The sequence below is a fragment of the Mchenga conophoros genome, linkage group LG7 (genome assembly GCF_057382185.1).
Source record: "Mchenga conophoros isolate Kocher_MC1m ecotype Shallow Benthic linkage group LG7, M_conophoros_male_GT1.1, whole genome shotgun sequence".
Classification (NCBI taxonomy): domain Eukaryota; kingdom Metazoa; phylum Chordata; class Actinopteri; order Cichliformes; family Cichlidae; genus Mchenga; species Mchenga conophoros.
In genome coordinates, this window is record NC_140532.1 from 10,618,034 (window position 1) to 10,637,719 (window position 19,686).

A 19,686-nucleotide genomic window follows, 5' to 3' on the forward strand; every position below is an offset into this window, starting at 1 on the left:
AGAGAAACAGGAACTCAATAGTGTGGATGCTTAAAGCATCCACACAATAAAGAACTAGAAAAATTTGCATTTCCTGCGAAAATGCAGTGTGGATGCTTAAAGCTGAAGCTGTATGCAAAAAGTAGCTGAAAAAGCTGAAAAGTTGCAGAAATTGTAAAAACTTTGCAGAAGCAAAAGAAGTTTGCTAAAATGGAATAACTTAGCAGAACTGCAATATCTTAGAGGAAACATAATACTTGGCAGAAATACAATAGCATAGCAGAATTTAGCAGAAATATTGTAACTTACCAGAAACATGATAACTTCTCAAAAATACAAGAATTTAGGAGAAATAGTATAAGATAACAGAAAGAATATATTTAGCCAAAAATACTTAAACATTACAGAAACACTATGATTTAGAAAAATAGTACAACATAGCAGAAATACTGTGATTTACCAGAGACACTGTGATGAACTATGAATATTGTAATTTTAAATTGAGACTATGTTTTAGCACAAATATTATAATTTGGCAGAAATACTATAATTTAGCAGAAATACTATATTAAGCACAAATCCTATAAAAAGCAGAAATGGCATGATTAAGCACAAATACTACATTTAGTAGAAATACTTTGTTTTAGCACAAATCCCATAAAAAGCAGAAATACTGTACTATGATTTAGTAGAAAAACTATAATTAATCAGAAATACTAAATTTAGCAGAAATACTATATTAAGCACAAATACTATGAAAAGCAGAAATAGTATATTAAGCACAAATCTTATAAAATAGCAGAAATGCTATGATTTAGCACAATAGTAATAAGTTAAACAGAAAAATTGGAAAAGCAAAATGGACAGCTGAAAAAATGCTGAACATGCTGAGGGTCCCTCAAATATACTTGTTAAATGACAAAAATCTGCAAAAAAATTTATTACAGCCACACAATCACAAATATGTACACATGAGGAAACACACATGCACATAGAGACCCACACACAAGATCCAATTCAGTCAACCAGTCTAAATATATTGAATTTAAATCTTAGAATGAGATCATCCCATTAAAAGCCTCTCTCTCTCTCTCTCTCTCTCTCTCTCTCCCTCTCTCTCTCTCTCTGTCACAGACACACACACACACACACACACACACACACACACGGGGAGAGAGGACTAAGTTTCTAGGTCAGCCTGGGAACTGCTGAATTTGAATCCACCAATCAGAGAGCCTGTGCACTTTTCCCCACCAAAACAGGTGCATCTGTTTACACACGCAGCAGCACAGAGAGACACAGGATTTTTGCAGTCTATTTCTCATAGTGACGACTCCCTCAAACAAATGACCGTAATTTCCTAACCGTAGGGGCTAGAACGGTCATTCTTACACCGTTTTGTTCAGAAGAGGTGGGGGAATCTTCAAGTGTTGACAATTTAATATTAAAATATGAATTTTTAGAGATATATGACATGGATGACTTGTTGACTTAGAAGCCACGAATTCCCCAATATGCAAATTTGAATGCCTGAGACCACATATGTGATTGGCTGGCTGGGAAGCCGTGCAGGCCCTGATTTGTGGATTTGAATTCCTCAGCCCTCAGATATGATTGGCTGGCTTAGAAGCCATGAAGTCCCCAATATGCAAATTTGAATGCCTCAGGACACATATATGATTGGCTGGGAAACCGTGCAGGACCTGATTTGAAAATTTGAATGTCTAAGTCCTCACAGAGGATTGGCTGCCTGGGGACCAGGCAGAAATATATAGAAATACTATGATTAAGCATAAATACTACATTTAGTAGAAATACTATGTTTTAGCACAAATCCTATAAAAAGCAGAAATACTATAATTTAGCAGAAATACTATATTAAGCACAAATCATATAAAAAGCAGAAATACTATATTAAGCACAAATCCTATAAAAAGCAGAAATACTATATTAAGCACAAATTCTATAAAAAGCAGAAATACTATATTAAGCACAAATCCTATTAAAAGCAGAATTACTATATTAAGCACAAATCTTATAAAATAGCAGAAACAGTATGATTTAGCACAATAGTAATAAGTTAAACAGAAAAATTGGAAAAGCAAAATGGACAGCTGAAAAAATGCTGAACATGCTGAGGGTCCCTCAAATATACTTGTTAAATGAAAAAATCAGCAAAAAAATGCACAGGGAGAGAGAAGTGAGTTTCTAGGTCAGCCTGGGAGCTGCCGAATTTGAATCCACCAATCAGAGAGCCTGTGTACTTTTTCCCGCCAAAACATGTGCCTCTTTTTACACATGCAGCACAGAGAGGCACAGGATTATTGCAGCCTATTTCTCATAGTGAGGACTCCCCTCAAACAAATGACCATAATTTCCTAACCATAGGGGCTAGAGCGGTCATTCTTACACCGTTTTGTTCAGAAGAGATGGGGGAATCTTCAAGTGTTGACAATTTATCATTAAAATATGAATTTTTAGAGATATATGACATGGATGACTTGTTGACTTAGAAGCCACGAATTCCCCAATATGCAAATTTGAATACCTGGAGCCCACATACATGATTGGCTGGCTGGGAAGCTGTGCAGGCCCTGATTTGTGGATTTGAATTCCTCAGCCCTCAGATATGATTGGCTGGCTTAGAAGCCATGAAGGCCCCAATATGCAAATTTGAATGCCTCAGGACACATATATGATTGGCTGGGAAACCGTGCAGGCCCTGATTTGAAAATTTGAATGTCTAAGTCCTCACAGAGGATTGGCTGCCTGGGGACCTGGCAGAAATATATAGAAATACTATGATTAAGCATAAATACTACATTTAGTAGAAATACTATGTTTTAGCACAAATCCTATAAAAAGCAGAAATACTATAATTTAGCAGAAATACTATATTAAGCACAAATCCTATAAAAAGCAGAAATACTATATTAGGTACAAATCCTATAAAAAGCAGAAATACTATATTAGGCACAAATAGTATAAAAAGCAGAAATACTATAATTTAACAGAAATACTATGTTTGGCACAAATCCTATAAAAATAATAAATACTATAATTTAGCAGAAATACTATATTAGGCACAAATCTTATGAAAAGCAGAAATAGTATCATTTAGCAGAATAGTAATAACTTACAAAATTACAAATATGAAGGCATATTGAAACACAAATGCACAGAGGGACACACAAACACAGGCTCTAATCCAGTCAACCAGTCTAACTATATTCAATTTAAATCCTACAATGACATGCTGCCAAATAAGGGCAGGGTCCTCTCTCTCCCACTAAACACACACACACACACACACACACACACACACACACACACACACACACACACACACAGACAGACAGACACAGAGGGAGAGAGCTGCCGAATTTAAATCCACCAATCAGAGTGGCTGTTTACGTTTTCCCGCCAAAACAGGTGCATCTTTTTACACACGCAGGACAGAGAGGCACAGGATTATTGCAGCCTATTTCTCATAGTGAGGACTTCCCTCAAACAAATGACCATAATTTCCTAACCGTAGGGGCTAGAGCGGTCATTCTTACACCGTTTTGTTCAGAAGAGATGGGGGAATCTTCCAGTGTTAACAATTTATCATTAAAATATGAATTATTAAAGATATTAGACTTCTAATGCACCATAACTGAGCAGAGCGAAGCAAAAACTGCCTTGACTTGCCCTCAAACAACGCTTTCTAACTCTAAATCTATTTGGAGTATCGATATCATTCTTTCACCGTAAGAGACAGCAGGCTTTGGTGAACAATCATGGAAATTTTCAGGTCTCTGTGGAAATCCAACAAAAAGTTATGACGAGAGAAAAAAGTGGTTCATTTCCACAGTTTGAAATCTGAAGAAATCTGAGCGAAGGACGAATTTCCTACCCTCAAACAAGTCCAACTCATTTCAGAATGGTAATAGGTGAGAAAGAAATTCTTGAATTGTGAGCGTCACGAGTGTCTGAAGATATACCGGGACAAGCCTCATGTCTTAACTTTGCTTCGTTAAGGAGATATGACGATTCGAATATGCCTCTCATTACAGAAATCCAGCGATGATTTTGAACAAGCTCTCCATTGACTTTCTATGCAGAGTTTTGAGACCTTGTGTTGGTCTGAGGAGATTTGCGAAAATTCTATAAATCCCACAACAATGATAATGACATTTTCTGAAAGCCAGCAAAAATACCTACGTTTTGATGTATAATTTGTGGAAGTTGAGTGAAAATTGAGCAAGTAGCAAACAGTTGTTCGGACATGAAGAAAAGGCTGCAAAAGCTTCAGTGTCACACTGGAAGCCAAGAGCATAGCAACCATAACAACACATGTATTTTGTGAAAAATCACAATTTTGCAACTCAAAACTTTAAGAGGCATAAAAGTAAAACGGTAAAATATTTGAAAAAGCTGAAACATACATGAATAGCCCAATAATTTGTGAACATTTTAAAGTTTGAATGGTTGTTCTAGGTGAAAATTTGAGGAAGTAGTTAAGTTTCAAAAACAAGCAAAATTTAGCAGAATTGCTGAAGTTTCCCATTAATTTCAATGGGACAAATTAAAGGAAAAAAGTGGAATATTTTAAAAAGTATAATAGTTAAAAATACCAAAAGATATAGCCAGCATTAGCAAAAATAGCAGAATAGTTTAAAATTTGAATGGTGAAAATCGGCTGAAAATTGTGGAAGTAGTTAAGTGCCAAAAAGTGTACGGAAGCAACTAGAATAAAGTATAAAGAATAAAGAGAAACAGGAACTCAATAGTGTGGATGCTTAAAGCATCCACACAATAAAGAGAAACAGGAACTCAATAGTGTGGATGCTTAAAGCATCCACACAATAATAATAATAATAAATCCGAGCAATAGTAATAAGTGTGCCTTTTGGCATAGGCACACTTAATTACGTAACATTGTTTTTGCTCCAAGGTTATTGGCCTGTAGCTTCACTCTATGGTTGGTCGACGTCCAAACACACTCAGTCAGGTTGTGGTGGTGAAAGTTCCAGCTACTGATAAGAAGGTGACATACACACATCAGCTTCAGTCATTTTCCACACGCACACTTAACTCACTGCATTCTGTGCCTCGCACTGGCGCTGGTAGTCCAGTACAGGCCCCAGGGTGCTGTGGGATGGCCACTCTCCACCGAGATCCTGTGCTGTCACACTCCGTGTACTCAAAGTAGTAATCAGTCTGCCAGGGAGACACACAAAACATAAGAAGTCAGTCAACATAGCAGGCTTGGACATAAAACCTGACTAAACATAGGCCAGAGGCAGGTCAGCAAACATCTCCACCCAAACTAAAGCACAGAATCATCTCTTCCAGATAAGAATCACCAGCAAATCAGAGCAGACTGCTTGCTACTAACAATGAATTCCTACAGAATCCAGCTGCTATTGGCTGAAAAACATGAGTGCCAGTCACAGTGTAATCTCTAAAGCTAAAACCATTCTTCTGCCCCTGGTCACAACAAACCATCTCCATGGCGATAGGAGTAGGGGAGATGGCAGCAGTGGGCTGCTGGTGAAAGAGGCTGAGTCATTTTACCAGCAGCTTTTAACATTTCAAGTAGGCTCACTTAGACATTCGATTATTGCATGTAATTGTTTTAATCTGTGGCCCATGAGTGAAAAGCACTGGCCCAGTGTTCTTGATTCCACTTCTCCTCATCTTGTGTCTACAGAGGCAGGTGGCCTAATTTCTGACAGTTTACATAATGCTATTCCTTGAGCCAAACCAGATTTTGACACCCCGGCACATACAGGCTGTTGTGTGTGGAGTGATTTTTTTTCCCTGGTTTTAAGTGGGTCTAAGGTTAGAGCTCAGAGACGCTTTCCGATAAAGGTCACAAGAAATGAGGCTAAATCAAGCATATTAATACACAAACTGTTTTTACTGCTGTAGTGATACAAAAAATAAATACAGGATTGTGAACTGTGCAACACTAAACCCTCGTTATCTCTTGCGACTCCCATAAGTGCTGTGGTCAATCACTGATGTGGCAGCTGTTCAATATTCATCTCACACCATGATTCAGCAAAGTCCTCTTCGGAATAAATTTCTTTCAGCGTAAACATCAGCTCTGGTAAATCTCACCCTCCCCAGAAGAGCTAAAGCTGCACAATGATTTAACCACCATATAGGAACAAACTGGAGGCCCGCAGTAATCTCTTTGTCAGTGTGAAAAAAGAGAATGACTTAGAGGAATGTTGCTCCTCTATCTTGGGACACCTCTCTGTGTGTGTGTGTGTGTGTGTGTGTGTGTGTGTGTGTGTGTGTGTGTGTGTGTGTGTGTGTGTGTGTGTTGTGCTGCCAGCCTAGTGTCAGAACGTGTTGAGCTGTGCCAGACCAAAGGGAAGGAAAAGCCAGTTCATGCAGGAAACTGATAACTTAATAGCACAGACTGGTGAAGTTCAACAAACACCAGACCTGAACAGTGATTCATACTCCTCCATGTTGTTCGCGTTATTTAAACAGAAAGCAGCGCTGAGGTGTGCGTCTTCACACATGCTGCAAATTATAAAGTGGGACTCCAAACCTACACCGTAAATCGACCCGGAAATGTGACATCAATGTTTAATCGTGTTTACTGTTCGATCACTAGATTAATAACTCGCTCAAGCGTGCGCAGACACAGCAGCCTTTCGCCTTTTCTTTCTTTTCTGTATAAACAGTCAGTTATTTTGATATAGCGATAAACAGCTCAGACTGATTGACTGTAGCCTCACCTCAGTACACTGCTTCTGTCCTTTCGCCCCGTCCATCAGCTGGAGCGCGCAGAGGATGAGAGCGCAACGACCGACGAGCCAAGCTGAGGTCTGCATTGTAGATCATCGAAGGTGGCGGGGGGGACACAAACACACAAAAACAACCGAAATCCAGGAGAAAAACGGAACGTATCATGAACCCGAACCCGGCTTGACACCTGCTTATATCGCTTCTTGCTTCCCAGGCTTTCCACCTGCAATTACGCTGCGCGCTCCAGGGATGCCTCATCAGATTCAAGCAGTGTAGGATAAAAAAAAATGGGTTTCCGGTTAAGGTTTTCAAAATAAAGATTTGCGCGTACGGTTGATGATTTGTGATGGTAGTGTTTAGTGAAATGCATCATTTTGTATGATGTCATTTTTGTGATATGGATGTGTTTAGGAACGCATAAATGTTCACTGCAGAAGTTAAGCCCCCAGTTTTCCTTTAATTTGAAGGCGAAGTAATGCTGCCTTCTGTTGCTGTCGTTGTATTTTCTTTCTTTTGCACATCTTTGATTCATGCTTTTAACCTCCTGGTCCTCCTGAAGTGTTGCTTACATAAAAAAATAAATAAATAAATAAAGAATTTTTAAAAAAAATTAAAAAACAAGCTGGCTATCATAAAAATATTTAAATATACAAAATATAGCGAAATGTTTAGTAGCATATTAATTATAATACTGGTGGCTAAAGGAAAACGAGCAGCAATTTTTTGGGCACACAACATTTTGAAAGGATTTTTTCATGATCTTGCGAGCATTAAACACTAGTGACAGTCATGCACACAACTGACCACCAGAGGGAAACAAAGCTCTGCAACATTACTGTGGGGACGGCTCTGGTTAGCTGTGTTACGTTATCTACAGCCTGTGCAATAACAATCAAATTTATATTTTTTTATTTTGTGTCTGAAGTGAGATATTTATGGAGATAAATGTTCGGCGTGCAACTCTGAAAGTCTAACATAGTAAGTGTAGCACTTGCAGCTGATGTGTCTGACATGGAAAAACTGGTTTGTGCTCATTTTTTTGGTTTTGAACACATGTAGAGTTTGTCAGACTCGGGTTACTACTGAAGGTCTAACAGATAGAAGATTTCTAAAGCTTCCAAATAATATCAACCTGAAAATGAAATGGATATAATTTGGTTGCATGTTTTTAATCTTGGCTATAAAGTCCCTCTAAGCCTGTATGTTTCTGTTTACATCCTTACACAAAAAAGCTCATGCATGTTTCATAATAACACCCTGGCTCAATTTGTCAGGGTGTGCATTACACCCATAGCACCAAACCGCATTAAAAAACACGGAAGAGCAGCCTGACAGAACAACTCTGTGCCTGTAGGTGTAACAGAAATGCAATGCGTCTCTTTTTTTTCTTTTTTTTCTTTTTTTTTTGAACAGTTTTCTTATTAACTTTCTATTTAATGGACAGAAATTTGAAATTAGTTTAATCATCTAAGCAAAGCATTGTGTTTAAAATAAAAAACGTGTGTAAAATTTTTATGACCTTCATTGACTAGTTATCAGACATTAATCTTTCTTTGGAATTGGTAAACATATCGGTGACATAATAGTTTAATTGTTGTGTCTGGTGTTTCTCCTACAGTCAGCAGTGCAACCAACTTAGGACCAAAATGCCACCAAGAACTTGAAACTTAGAAATGACCCATCTTTCCCATGAGACTGAACCTGTCCCCCCAATTTACAGCATGTGAGAAAACGCATAAAATAATAATAGTTTCAAGAGGGAAAAAAATGCCTGGCAGGCTGTGTAATCAACTTGCTTTCCTGTGGCACTCACGTGGATAATTTATGACATGCTGCATTAAACTGAGTCACAAGGCTTGTCCACAGTGCTAGGACTTCCCTTTGTTCACACACTGAGAGTCAGGACTCCTGCTGTTAAATTCACGTGGGTTGAAATTTTTCCTCGCTTGACAGAATATACCCTTTCTGACATTTAATTCTGTTGCAGGAAACTTAGCAATAATTTCTTTTCTGTTGAATTTTTTTCCTGTGTATAGAGTATTTTGGTTTCAACTAGGAAAACTATGCAGCTGGCACCAAATGAAGACTAAAGCTTATCTTTAATCAGAATTACAACTAGACCATCAGAAATATTATATGCAATATAATTGTGGTCTAAAATATAAGTATGATATCTGAGCCTATAAAGGTTACATCAAACACTTCCTTTATCCAGAGCCTGTGCCGTTTATATTAAAAGAAACAGTCCAAACCAGCATCCGTAACCAAAGTAGGATTAGAATATGTTGGGTCCCAATGCTAACATTGATATTCCCTATGAAAAATCATTAACCAACAAAACTATGGATCCAGCTTTTCTTCATGGGATTGTATGAATATTCAAGTAGTTCTCACCTAAAGGCAGCTGGCTTTCTACCGTCTCACTTTTTCAGTGAGGACTGATGCCAGCCTCCACCCTCTCTCTCTCTCTCTCTCTCTCTCTCTATCCATCTATCTCTCTCAAGCTCTCTCTTTTTCCCCCCTTTCTCTTTCTCATCTGAGGCCTATCACTTACGGTGTTTGCCTGTAACTTGAACTCTCATATTCAACCATCTGTAACGCTGCAATAACCTTTACACCCTGAGCTGCTGCTCTGTGATCAGATGAGTTCATTAATTAATAGTGGTGAAGTGTAGGGCAAGTGTATTAGTAACTGACCCTGAGTCAGATGGTAACCAGAGTCCAGCTGGAACAAGGTGGACCAACCCCAGCCTCCAAATTCACAACAAGCCAGGGACTACCTGATCGAGTAATGAGACACCAAGGCACTCACGTATGCGCATAAAACCCTGAGACAGTCGTACTCATGCTGGTTGTCAGGGTGGCAGATAAGGTACTGAGAAGAGAAGAAGAAACAATTGCTTAATAGTTAAATACTGTTTGTGGTTTGTTTAGCTTTTGGGGGGTTTTTTCCCCTTTTTTTTGTTTGTTTGTTTTTTTCAATGAGAGAATAATGTGTTAACAGATTGATCAATTCACCAAGAAGGCTGACACATTATGGATTTCTAACGACGAGCCTCGGATAAGCTGTTGATCTGGTTGCTTCAGGAAAAATGGACTGCTATTGCATTAATGAAATAATTGTCATGGGTGGAACCAAAAGTCTTTCCTGGGTATGAAGATTTTTTTTCACACATCACATCACAACTTGGCAACTTGGCCTGTTCATGTGCCTTTAAATGATATGAATACCTAAATGGCAGTAGCTCCGACTCCAGTGCTGGATGATCCACAAGAAAGTACCACGCATTTATTGCTGTGTTAGGAAACCACATATCTGCCTGATGTTAGAGCCTTCAGGATTTATTTTATTTATTCTCTTGGTCATTTCTGAATCTGCCAGCATGCATGGACTACCTTGCTCATCTCTAGGTCATTGTTTTGGTAATCCAGCTGATGTTAATACTGACCCTGCACCGTCTATGGAGGCAAACAACTCCAGGCAAAGCAGTAATAACCATGAACTTCCAGCAGCAGATCCAGTTATATCTCAGCCAGAAGCCCTACCAGACAGCCCGCAGGAACTTCAGCACAAACACCTTCAGAGGGCTGGCAGCTGTACATCTGCCCGTTCCTCCAGGACCAGAAAAATAAATGGTACCAACCCAAACTCTGTCTGCCACACGCAGGATAAAGATGATGACCCATACTTTGAGTCACCTCCACTGTCCCGTAGCCCATCTGAGCACTCGGACATTGACATCCTGGAGTCTGAGTGTAGTCCAGAGCTGGAGCTCAAATATACTCACATTCCCAGACCCTCCATTGTTATCAGACATAGTGAGGTAAGAATTTTGTGGCCAATAAGATAGCCACCCTCACAAACACCTTGTTACTCATAGGTCAGACAATGCATGTTGAAAATATATAACCACGCACACAAACACACATATAAGTACTTGAAGAAATTACCTGAAGCCGTCTTTGTGGCATCTTCTGCTGCAGCTGTCGCCAGGATCATATTTTTCCATGATGACACACACTCACACACACACACACACATTCTCAAAGAAAAATAAGACTAGCCACACTGTGATCATTAAGACTTTGACTGTTTGGTATTTGAAAGATGTGCTGCTTGCTTCATTTTCCTTCATGCTGGGGCATTGCATTGTTGTAATCAATTATATAACCACAAGGGGGCATAGAACCCAAATAAAACTGTTCATTCATCCTGTGTGGGTTTGCAAAGAGTAATCTAGCTCAATCAAGCTAACGCCTTTCTTATCAGGAGAAACTAAAGTTTCAGTTTTTATTAATCAGGTTAAAAAAACTCTGAAAATCCCCCACCACACACACACACACCCACGCAGACACACATGTACACACACGTATCTTGCCACCAGCTGTAGATAATGTGTCAGTGAAACGTGTCCGGAGATAATTTTCAACATGATCTCTGTAGCTTAAGTTCCTCAAACACATACATCTGTGCCGTGCTATGAGTGTGTGTGTGTGTGTGTGTGTGTGTGTGTGTGTGTGTGTGTGTGTGTGTGTGTGTGTGTGTGTGTGTGTTTGTGTGTGTGTGTGTACATGCATCTTTTTGCATTTTTAAAACTGATATTGGAAACATATAGCATTGGAAACTCCAGAAGGAAGAGGGGTGGTGTATTAATAAGAATCCTGAAATGTAAACTGCCAACTGCATGGCCTGTCTGTGAGTCTTTGAAGATCTTTTTTGCCATTATTTCTTTTAAGTTTAAGTTATGTTACACAAATCTTATGGCAAGTTATTGTGATACAAAAGGTTGGTATGAGGAATCTTCTCCTTTAGACACCAAAGCACTGAGCTGACTATAACCAGTATTCACCAGATCAAATAAAAGCACTTTTTGATTTTGTGTAGCCTCGAAATTCAACTGTAGTAGAACTGCACAGTGGCCAAAAGTACAATGCATGTTTTGATTTGAAGGTTGTGAATGCGCACAGGAATCCCTGTTGTTAATATACACTATGTTATGGTGAATCAGAGTGAGAATGAGAAAGCTTTTTTATTTAGGCATGTAATTCGCATTCTCTGTGGCAAACGGAAAGCGGTTACACAATATTTACTCTCACAAGTCTGCATAACACCCACCTTACTTCCTCCATCTTGACAACAGATTCATGCTCACCGGACCATAGGCATGATCTGATCATATGCACCACTATTATACTATATTACTCCATCAGGTTAACAACTAACTACTTACACTAAGAAGCCTTTCTGACTCCTACCATCAAGGTATGAAATAAAGTCCCCATTGTTGTAGAGTTCAAGGAGTGGAATGTAACAATATGACCTTTTATGACTGCAATGAGAATACTGTGCAGTATACCAAGTACGAGAAATGGGTAGGAGTGTGTGAACAACAGAAGGTGACTTTTGAATAACTGTGATCGCCCAGTCGAGCCATTCCACGGTGTAATTCTCTGGACTTAGTCATTAACGTTTCTGTTAAGACTTCCAGTGTAACAGATGCAGCTTTTGATCTCTTGGAGCAAAAGGCTTAATCTATGTGTCTGTGTGGACCCATATCAGCGAGAGATAAATCCGTCATAGCATTTATCTCTGACCCCTCCTGCGAAGCCGGACATGTTTATGGAACACTTCCTTTATCCAGAGCCGACTGCTGTCATATCTGCACATTCTGCACAATACACACACACAGAGAGACATGCGCGTGCGTGCATGAACACACACAGGAAGAATGATTAGATGGTAAATAAAAAATGTGTTTCCACTTTAAACAATGACACCAACTCTTCTGTATCACCCTCTACCACACAGCCATTCACACATGTCCAGAACTGCACTTTACAGTAAAGGTTTACTGAATGGTGTTAGTAGGCAAATGGTGAGGTTAGTTTGAAGAGGACAATAGAGAACAAAGAACATAAAAGATCTCACAATATACCACTGCAAGCAGCCACAGAAACTAAACTTACATGTGCAAAGGCATTTCTTGTTTTGTCGTCACAGAGATAAAGCTGATAAGACAAACGTAAAGCCTCTAAATAGTCTCCTTGAACCACATAATTCTTACTTTTGCCTGAAATTTTTATGACAACATTCCTGGCACACTGTTCTTTCTATAAACAACTATTAAAAATAGGGTTTAGTATGTTAATAAGCATAACTGCAGTTCCCATTTTGCCTTTATTGTGTGCAAATTGCATTAAAATATTGGATTCGTTTTTATTTCATGTAGCACAGCTACACTTTACTTTAGTCAGCCCCTTAAAGGCCTGTACTAATGGCCATGTGAGTAGAAGCTCCATAATGCACTGGCTTACACATTTGACTAACAAGAGTGAGATCCAGATTAACAAGCCACATATAAGCGTTGCATCAGAAAGGGTGTCTGTTGTCTAACATCTAACATTTGGAGCTACCCTCTGTGGTGAACCCTCGTCAATAAGGGAGCAGCCTAAAGTAGCCATGTGGATTAGATTAATATGTTTGTTATTCAGTGAAGACCTGACAATGACTGACAGTATCCCTTTGTGTTCCCTTTTCCAAACACTCCCCTCAGGAATCAGAATTCCAGGAAACAGCGTCTGACAGGTCAGACTACAGAGAGGCAGAGGATGGAGGGTTATCAGGTACGGAAAATAACACAAGCTTCCTCCTTTTTTACTCCTGATTCCCTTCTCCACCTCCACATCATCCCTGCTGATTTTTTGGGCACAGATTTGGGAGGGGGACATCTACCTTGAGCTATCATCTGCTGATGGAAAAAACAACTTTGAATGGCAAAGAAATGGCATATACGTGAAAAGAGTTACTACTGCGTGTGAGGAAATGATCTGGTTCACACAGTTGTGGCCCCAGTGCGTCAGCGTGTTATTATGGAAGAATTTGTGTTTCCTATATATGTTTGTTATGGAATGACCAGGGAGACTTCTCTTTGTCTGTTTGCAGTAAATACTGATAAAGAGCAGATATTCTGAATGCATGTGTGCATGTGTGTGTGTGTGTGTGTGTGTGTGTGTGTGTGTGTGTGTGTGTGTGTGTGTGTGTCCACTCACCTTGCCAGGATGTCTGGGAAGAGTTGAGTGCTGGCGGTTACCTTGACGATGGGCCCTGGGCAAAGCTTTGGGAGGGGTAGGGGGCTACAAATAGGTAAAAGGATGGAGTTAAGTGGCTGAGTAATAATGTGATTGAGTGTGTATGTCGTGTGCCTACATACAACAGCTGTAATGTTAGTGTGAATTTGAGTGTGTGCCAGTGGACCTGCAGTGTGTATCAAAGCCTTGGCATGCACAAATCAAGGCCGTCCCATCTGCAGTCAGTCTCTTGTCTTTTGTTGTCTAAAACCATTTGATATTCTTTCTTTTTTTTTTTTTTTTTTTTCTTTTTTTTTTTTAAATGACATCAGAAACAGCAGTATGCGACATTACGTGATGGCAGAGCTTCAGTTCATCCTTTGTCATTTTTTTTTTTTTTTTTTTTTTTTTTTTAATAAATAGGACAGGGGGAATGAATGAGAGAGAGAGGGGGAGAGAAAGAAAGAAAACCCAAGGGGAGAAGAGACGGTGAGAAGGGGGGGGAAGAGAGACAAAAAAAAAAAAAACTCCTGGGTCACCTGTATGGAGAAAAAACAAACAAACAAACAAACAAACAAACAAACAGAGGAGACAGCAAACAACAAAGAGCAACATAATAATAGAGAAAACAAAGCACCATCACAATAAACTAGCTAGTCATAGATATCAGTATTTACTAAGTAATAAACGATATTGTGCAGCACGCAAGATAGACAGCGCACAGTGTGCTTTGAGGCAGCAGCCAAGAAAGCTTTAGTCCGCGTCTGTGAATACCCATGTGTGCATACCTGTGTGGATCAGCATGCTTGCATTCCAAAGGTTTCTCCATGTAATGATCTGCTAGGGAGTGTGGGGGGGCCACAGCCCCGTCCTCCAGGGTGTGAGGCGGGTATGGAGGAGATCAAAACTCCAGACATCCAGAGGCCCCCAGAACACAAGAGACCATGGAAGACCAACAGAGGGGCAGCCGCGCCACTGTTCCAGTAAGAGCTGAGGAGAGTCCCAGATGGGGGCTCACTCAGCAGCCGCGGAGCAGAAGCCAGGGGGAGTTGCAGTGACGCGCCCGTGAGCTCCGCCGGCCCCCAGCTGCGCCTGAGTGACCGAGCCCTAGGCCGAGAGGCCGGGGGCACCCCACCTCCAAAGGGGCCCGAGCGAGCCCCAGGCCCCAGGCCCCGACAAGCGGCCGCCAAGGAGTGAGCCGGTGTGTACCCGGACGCCCACCCCCAGACACAAAGAACCACCAACACACCGACACCTGAGGGAGTCCGCCACCGGCAGGGGAAGTGGTGGTGGGTGGAGATAGGCCTCCAAACCTTGGAGGGCCTGAGGTGTCCCCAGAGAGGTGGCGTCTGATACCCAACCTGACATATAGACACAGACATACAGGCACACACAGACACAAACATCCATTCCCACCCTCATGCTCTCATATGCACTCACTCCACACTCAACCAACGTGGAGACAGACATAAAGAGACGCTGTACACACAATCACACTCCCCAAGCGTACTCTACAAACCGGGTCTAGGTACCCTTGCCCCTGGAGGGGGGAATTGCACCCAGACCCAGGTGGTGTTACCCTTTTCCCTGCGGTGGGGAGAGGCAGACCACCCCGACTCCGCAGCAGCAGGGAGGCCCCACACCCCAGACCGCAGTCGGACGGCCAACTCCTCCTACTAGCCCCCCCGCTCCAGCAGGCCGCAGAGAATGGGGGTGGGAGAAGACTCCAAACCTCCCTCCACCCGCTCATTGTAGTGTTGATGCATATGTGTTCTAAGGTGCAATTAAAACCCAGGAGGGCATGGAGCTACCTGCCAAGGAGCAGCAGGTAAGCGCATGGTCCCTCCTGCTAGCCCTCAATGACTAAGTGTATTTAAAATTGAGAGGTGGGCAACGACGTCAGGGGTGAGGTATACACCCTGATGGTGATTTGGACTCCGTGATTGTGCCCACCCCCAAGATCCTATATGTATGTGTAATGAGAGTGTGAATAATGTGAATGTCTAAGTTGTGGGATAAAATTGAGGCAGAGGCAGCCAGAAGGGGACAGGGGGGGGGGTAGCCTCCTCTGCACCCTGGTGACATACCCCCACTCCAAGGCCCTGCATGTGTGGGTGGTTGTGGAGGAGCGGGAAGAGGGAGGCAGCTGGAGATGGGGAGGGAAGGAAGGGAGGGGCAGGTAACCCCTCCCTGGGGCCAGCTCCCCCGCTGACCCCAGTAGGCACTCCCACCCTCCGCGACCCGCCAGGGAAGGGGGGCCCAGGCCCATCAGACCGGGGCCCAGTGCAGTAGCGCCCCCCGGCTCCACAGAGCCCTGGACAGTCCACCCAACCCCACCACAGAGAAAACTGCACCCACCCCACCAACCACACATCTTCCAGACTACATAAGACGGTAAACGCCCAGGCTGAGATCTTCCTCCACCTCTCCTGTATCTCCCCCTCCTGCAGAGAGTTCCTGAGAGAAGAAAGCTCCTGCCAGATGTGACCATCCCCCCCACCAGTTGAAGAGCCCCCCAGGCGGCTCGATGCACCGGCGGCACCCTGCTCCAGGGCCGGGCCCCCATGCACCCACCCGCCCACAACCCCGGCAACACACCAACCAGGACCCGAGCCCCCGAGGCCCGGCCCGGGCCCCCGCCCAGAGACGGAGCACCCCCAGAACCTCACGCCCATCCCGGACCCACCCAGGGGCAGCCAGGTTGCCAGGTCAGTAACCCACGTCCGTCAGCACAGACCCTCCCCTAGCCCCGCTGCACGCAGCCGCGAGGAAACAGTCACCTGAGAGCCAACAGAGCCCTCAACCGGACGTGACCGCTACCCCGGGTTGAGCCCCCCAAGGAAGATGCCTCCGGGGAACCCCCCGACGCCCTAAGCCTGTCCCTACCCCCTCACCAATCACAACAGTGAAGGCAGGACCAAACTATGACCCCCCACCCCCACTAGGTGATGGAGCTGATAAAAGGGGCCCAGAGCAATTGATCTGATGTGGTGGCAGAGGCTGTGTCAAGACTAATGTAATCTAATAGATAATTTCTATATTGGTTAGAATTAAGATTATTTTTATTTTTCCAGTTCATGAGGACTGTTTTCTTGGCTATGCATAGGGCAGTGAAGATCATATGGGCTATATTCTTTTCTGAAGTGACATTATCTAAGCTGCCCAACAAACACACTAAGGGGGAAGTTGGAATGTTACATTTCAGACATTTTGATAAGTCTTCACATATCTCGCGCCAAAACTTTTGCACTGGTGGACAGAACCAAAGAGCGTGGATGTAATTGTCTGGTGTATTGCCTTGACAGTGTGAGCAGTTGTTGGAAGATGTAAAGCCCATCTTAAACATCCGATGACCTGTATAGTGCACTCTATGAAGTATTTTGTATTGTATTAATTGCAGACTGGGATTTTTAATTAATTTAAAAGTTTTTAAGCAAATCTGAGACCAGAAGTTTTGGTCTAGGTTGACTGATAAATCTGCTTCCCACTTTGCAGTAGGAAGGGATATTGATTCATCTAATTTAGAAAGTGTTCTGTATATTTTAGATAATAATTTGGGGGATTTAAGAGTAAGAAAATGTGCCGCACTTAGTGGTGTTTGTGATTCAACTTGACTGAGGTTAAATTTCTTTTTTACTATGGATTTAATTTGTTGATATTCTAAAAACCTTGTCTTGTTGATCCCATATTGTTCAACTAGTCTGTCAAATGGAATAAATTCTGTTCCCTCTAATATATGTTCTAAGTATTTAATTCCTTTACAACTCCATTCTGGGAAATTAATCATATTATTGTTTTGTAATATGTCAGGGTTATTCCAGATAGGTGTACGTTTGCATGGGATTAATGAAGACTCCGTTATTTTTAGAAACTCCCACCATGCTGTTAGAGAAAAGCTGATGTTGATACTTTTAAAGCATTCATGTCTTTTGATGTTTGAGCTAATAAATGGTAGGTCTGAAATCTCTAGATCCTTGCATAGTGCCTGTTCAACATCTAGCCAGGGCTCAACTAAGAAGGTATGTTTTAACCATTCTGAGATGAACTGAAGCCTGTTGGCTAAGAAGTATTGGTGAAAATTAGGCAGATCTAATCCTCCTCTATCCTTGGTTCTTTGTAGCGTTTTTAAGCTAATACGCGGGGGTTTATCTTTCCAAAGGAATTTGGAAATATATGAATCCAGAGATCTGAACCAATCTTGTGATGGTTTGTTAGGGATCATCAAAAATAAGTAATTTATTTTTGGCAAGATCATCATTTTTATAGTGGCGACCCTTCCCATGAGTGATATGGGTAAAGATTTCCATCTAGTCAGATCGCCTTCTACTTTCTTTAGAAGTGGGATGTGGTTTAGTTTAGTTAAGTCTGAAAGCTTAGGAGAGACATTAATACCTAAATATTTAATATTTCCGGATTGCAGTGGGGCAGAGGAAGAATTATGGAAGGAGCAGTTAATGGGGAGAACTGTAGATTTTGGCCAGTTAATTGAATAATCTGAAACTCTTGAAAACCAGTTTATTAAAGTAATTACCTCAGAGAGGTTGGTTTGTGTGTTTTGCAGAAAAAGCAACACATCATCCGCATAGAGACTGATTTTATGTTCTATGTTCTTACATTTTATGCCCTTAATTGTTGTAGCCTGTCTAAATGCTGCTGCTAGAGGTTCGATAAAAATTGCAAAAAGTGAGGGGGAGAGTGGGCATCCCTGTCTGGTGCCCCTCAGGAGACAGAAGCTGGAGGATGTCTGGTCATTTGTTCTGATACGAGCCGTTGGGGAATTGTATAATATTCTTATCCAGTTTATGAAAGAGTTTCCAAAACCAAATTTGTGTAAAGTTGCGAATAAAAATTTCCAATTAACTCTGTCAAATGCTTTTTCTGCATCTAGAGATAATATTATGGCTTCGATGTTTTTATCGTATGAGTAGTCTATTAAATTAAGTAATCTACGAGTGTTTGTTGAGGAGTGCCGACCTTTTATGAAACCAGTTTGGTCAGGATGAATTAAGAGGGGGGTCATTTTCTCTAATCTCTTTGAGAGAGCTTTGCAGATTATTTTAAGGTCTACATTTAAAAGAGAAATTGGACGATAGCTTGAGGGAAATAAAGGGTCTTTGCCTGGTTTTAGCAGGAGACTAATGTTGGCAGAATTCATATTTGGTGGTAGTCTGCCCTTTTCCTCGATTTCCTGCAACATGCTGTGGAATACTGGTGCCAAAATTGTCCAGAATTCTTTGTAGAATTCTGCAGGGAAGCCGTCTGGACCTGGAGCCTTATTATTGGGCATACTTATCAGGGCTTCCTGGAGTTCACTTGGCGTCAGTGGCGAATCCAATTCCATTGCTTGACTGTCTAGTAATTTTGGAAGAGTTACGTTGTCAAGAAACAGATCAATTTCATTTTTAGATGGGTTTATTTGTGGTGAGTATAAAGTTTCATAGAAATCCCTAAAAATGTTGTTTATTCTTCCAGGATCATATATTGTGTTCCCCGATAAATCTTTAGCAGCACATATAGTTGTTTTTTCTTTATTTATTTTTAGCTGGTTAGCTAGAAATCGACCTGATTTGTTACTGTGTTCAAAATTCTGCAAGCGAAGTCTTTGTATAAGGAATTGTGTTTTTTTATTAATAATTTCATTTAATTCTAGTTTTGTTTTGCATATTTTGTTCAATGTTTCCTGATCTTGGTCGCACGCGTAGGCTTCTTCTAGTGATTTGATGTTTTTTTCTAATTCCTGAATATTTTTGTTTTCTTCTTTCTTTTTGTGTGATGAGAAAGAAATTATTTTACCTCTCATCACAGCTTTCCCTGCTTCCCATAGAACAGAAGCAGATATTCCGGGAGTGTCATTAAAGTCTAAATATGAAGTCCATTCCTTTTTAA

General features: G+C 41.3%; 1 protein-coding gene across 1 annotated transcript in view; it reads right to left on the bottom strand.

The window, feature by feature from the left end:
- The window catches only part of elapor2a (endosome-lysosome associated apoptosis and autophagy regulator family member 2a), a 36,625-nt gene extending 29,621 nt beyond the window's left edge, over window positions 1-7,004 (bottom strand). The window contains exons 1-2 of the mRNA XM_085282019.1: window positions 6,723-7,004; window positions 5,064-5,184 (exon numbers count right to left, since the gene is read on the bottom strand). Coding sequence (XP_085138145.1) covers window positions 5,064-5,184; window positions 6,723-6,818 — 217 coding nt within the window. The 5' untranslated portion in view covers window positions 6,819-7,004. The remainder of the gene's footprint in view (window positions 1-5,063; window positions 5,185-6,722) is intronic.
- Between the last annotated feature and the right edge of the window lie 12,682 nt (window positions 7,005-19,686).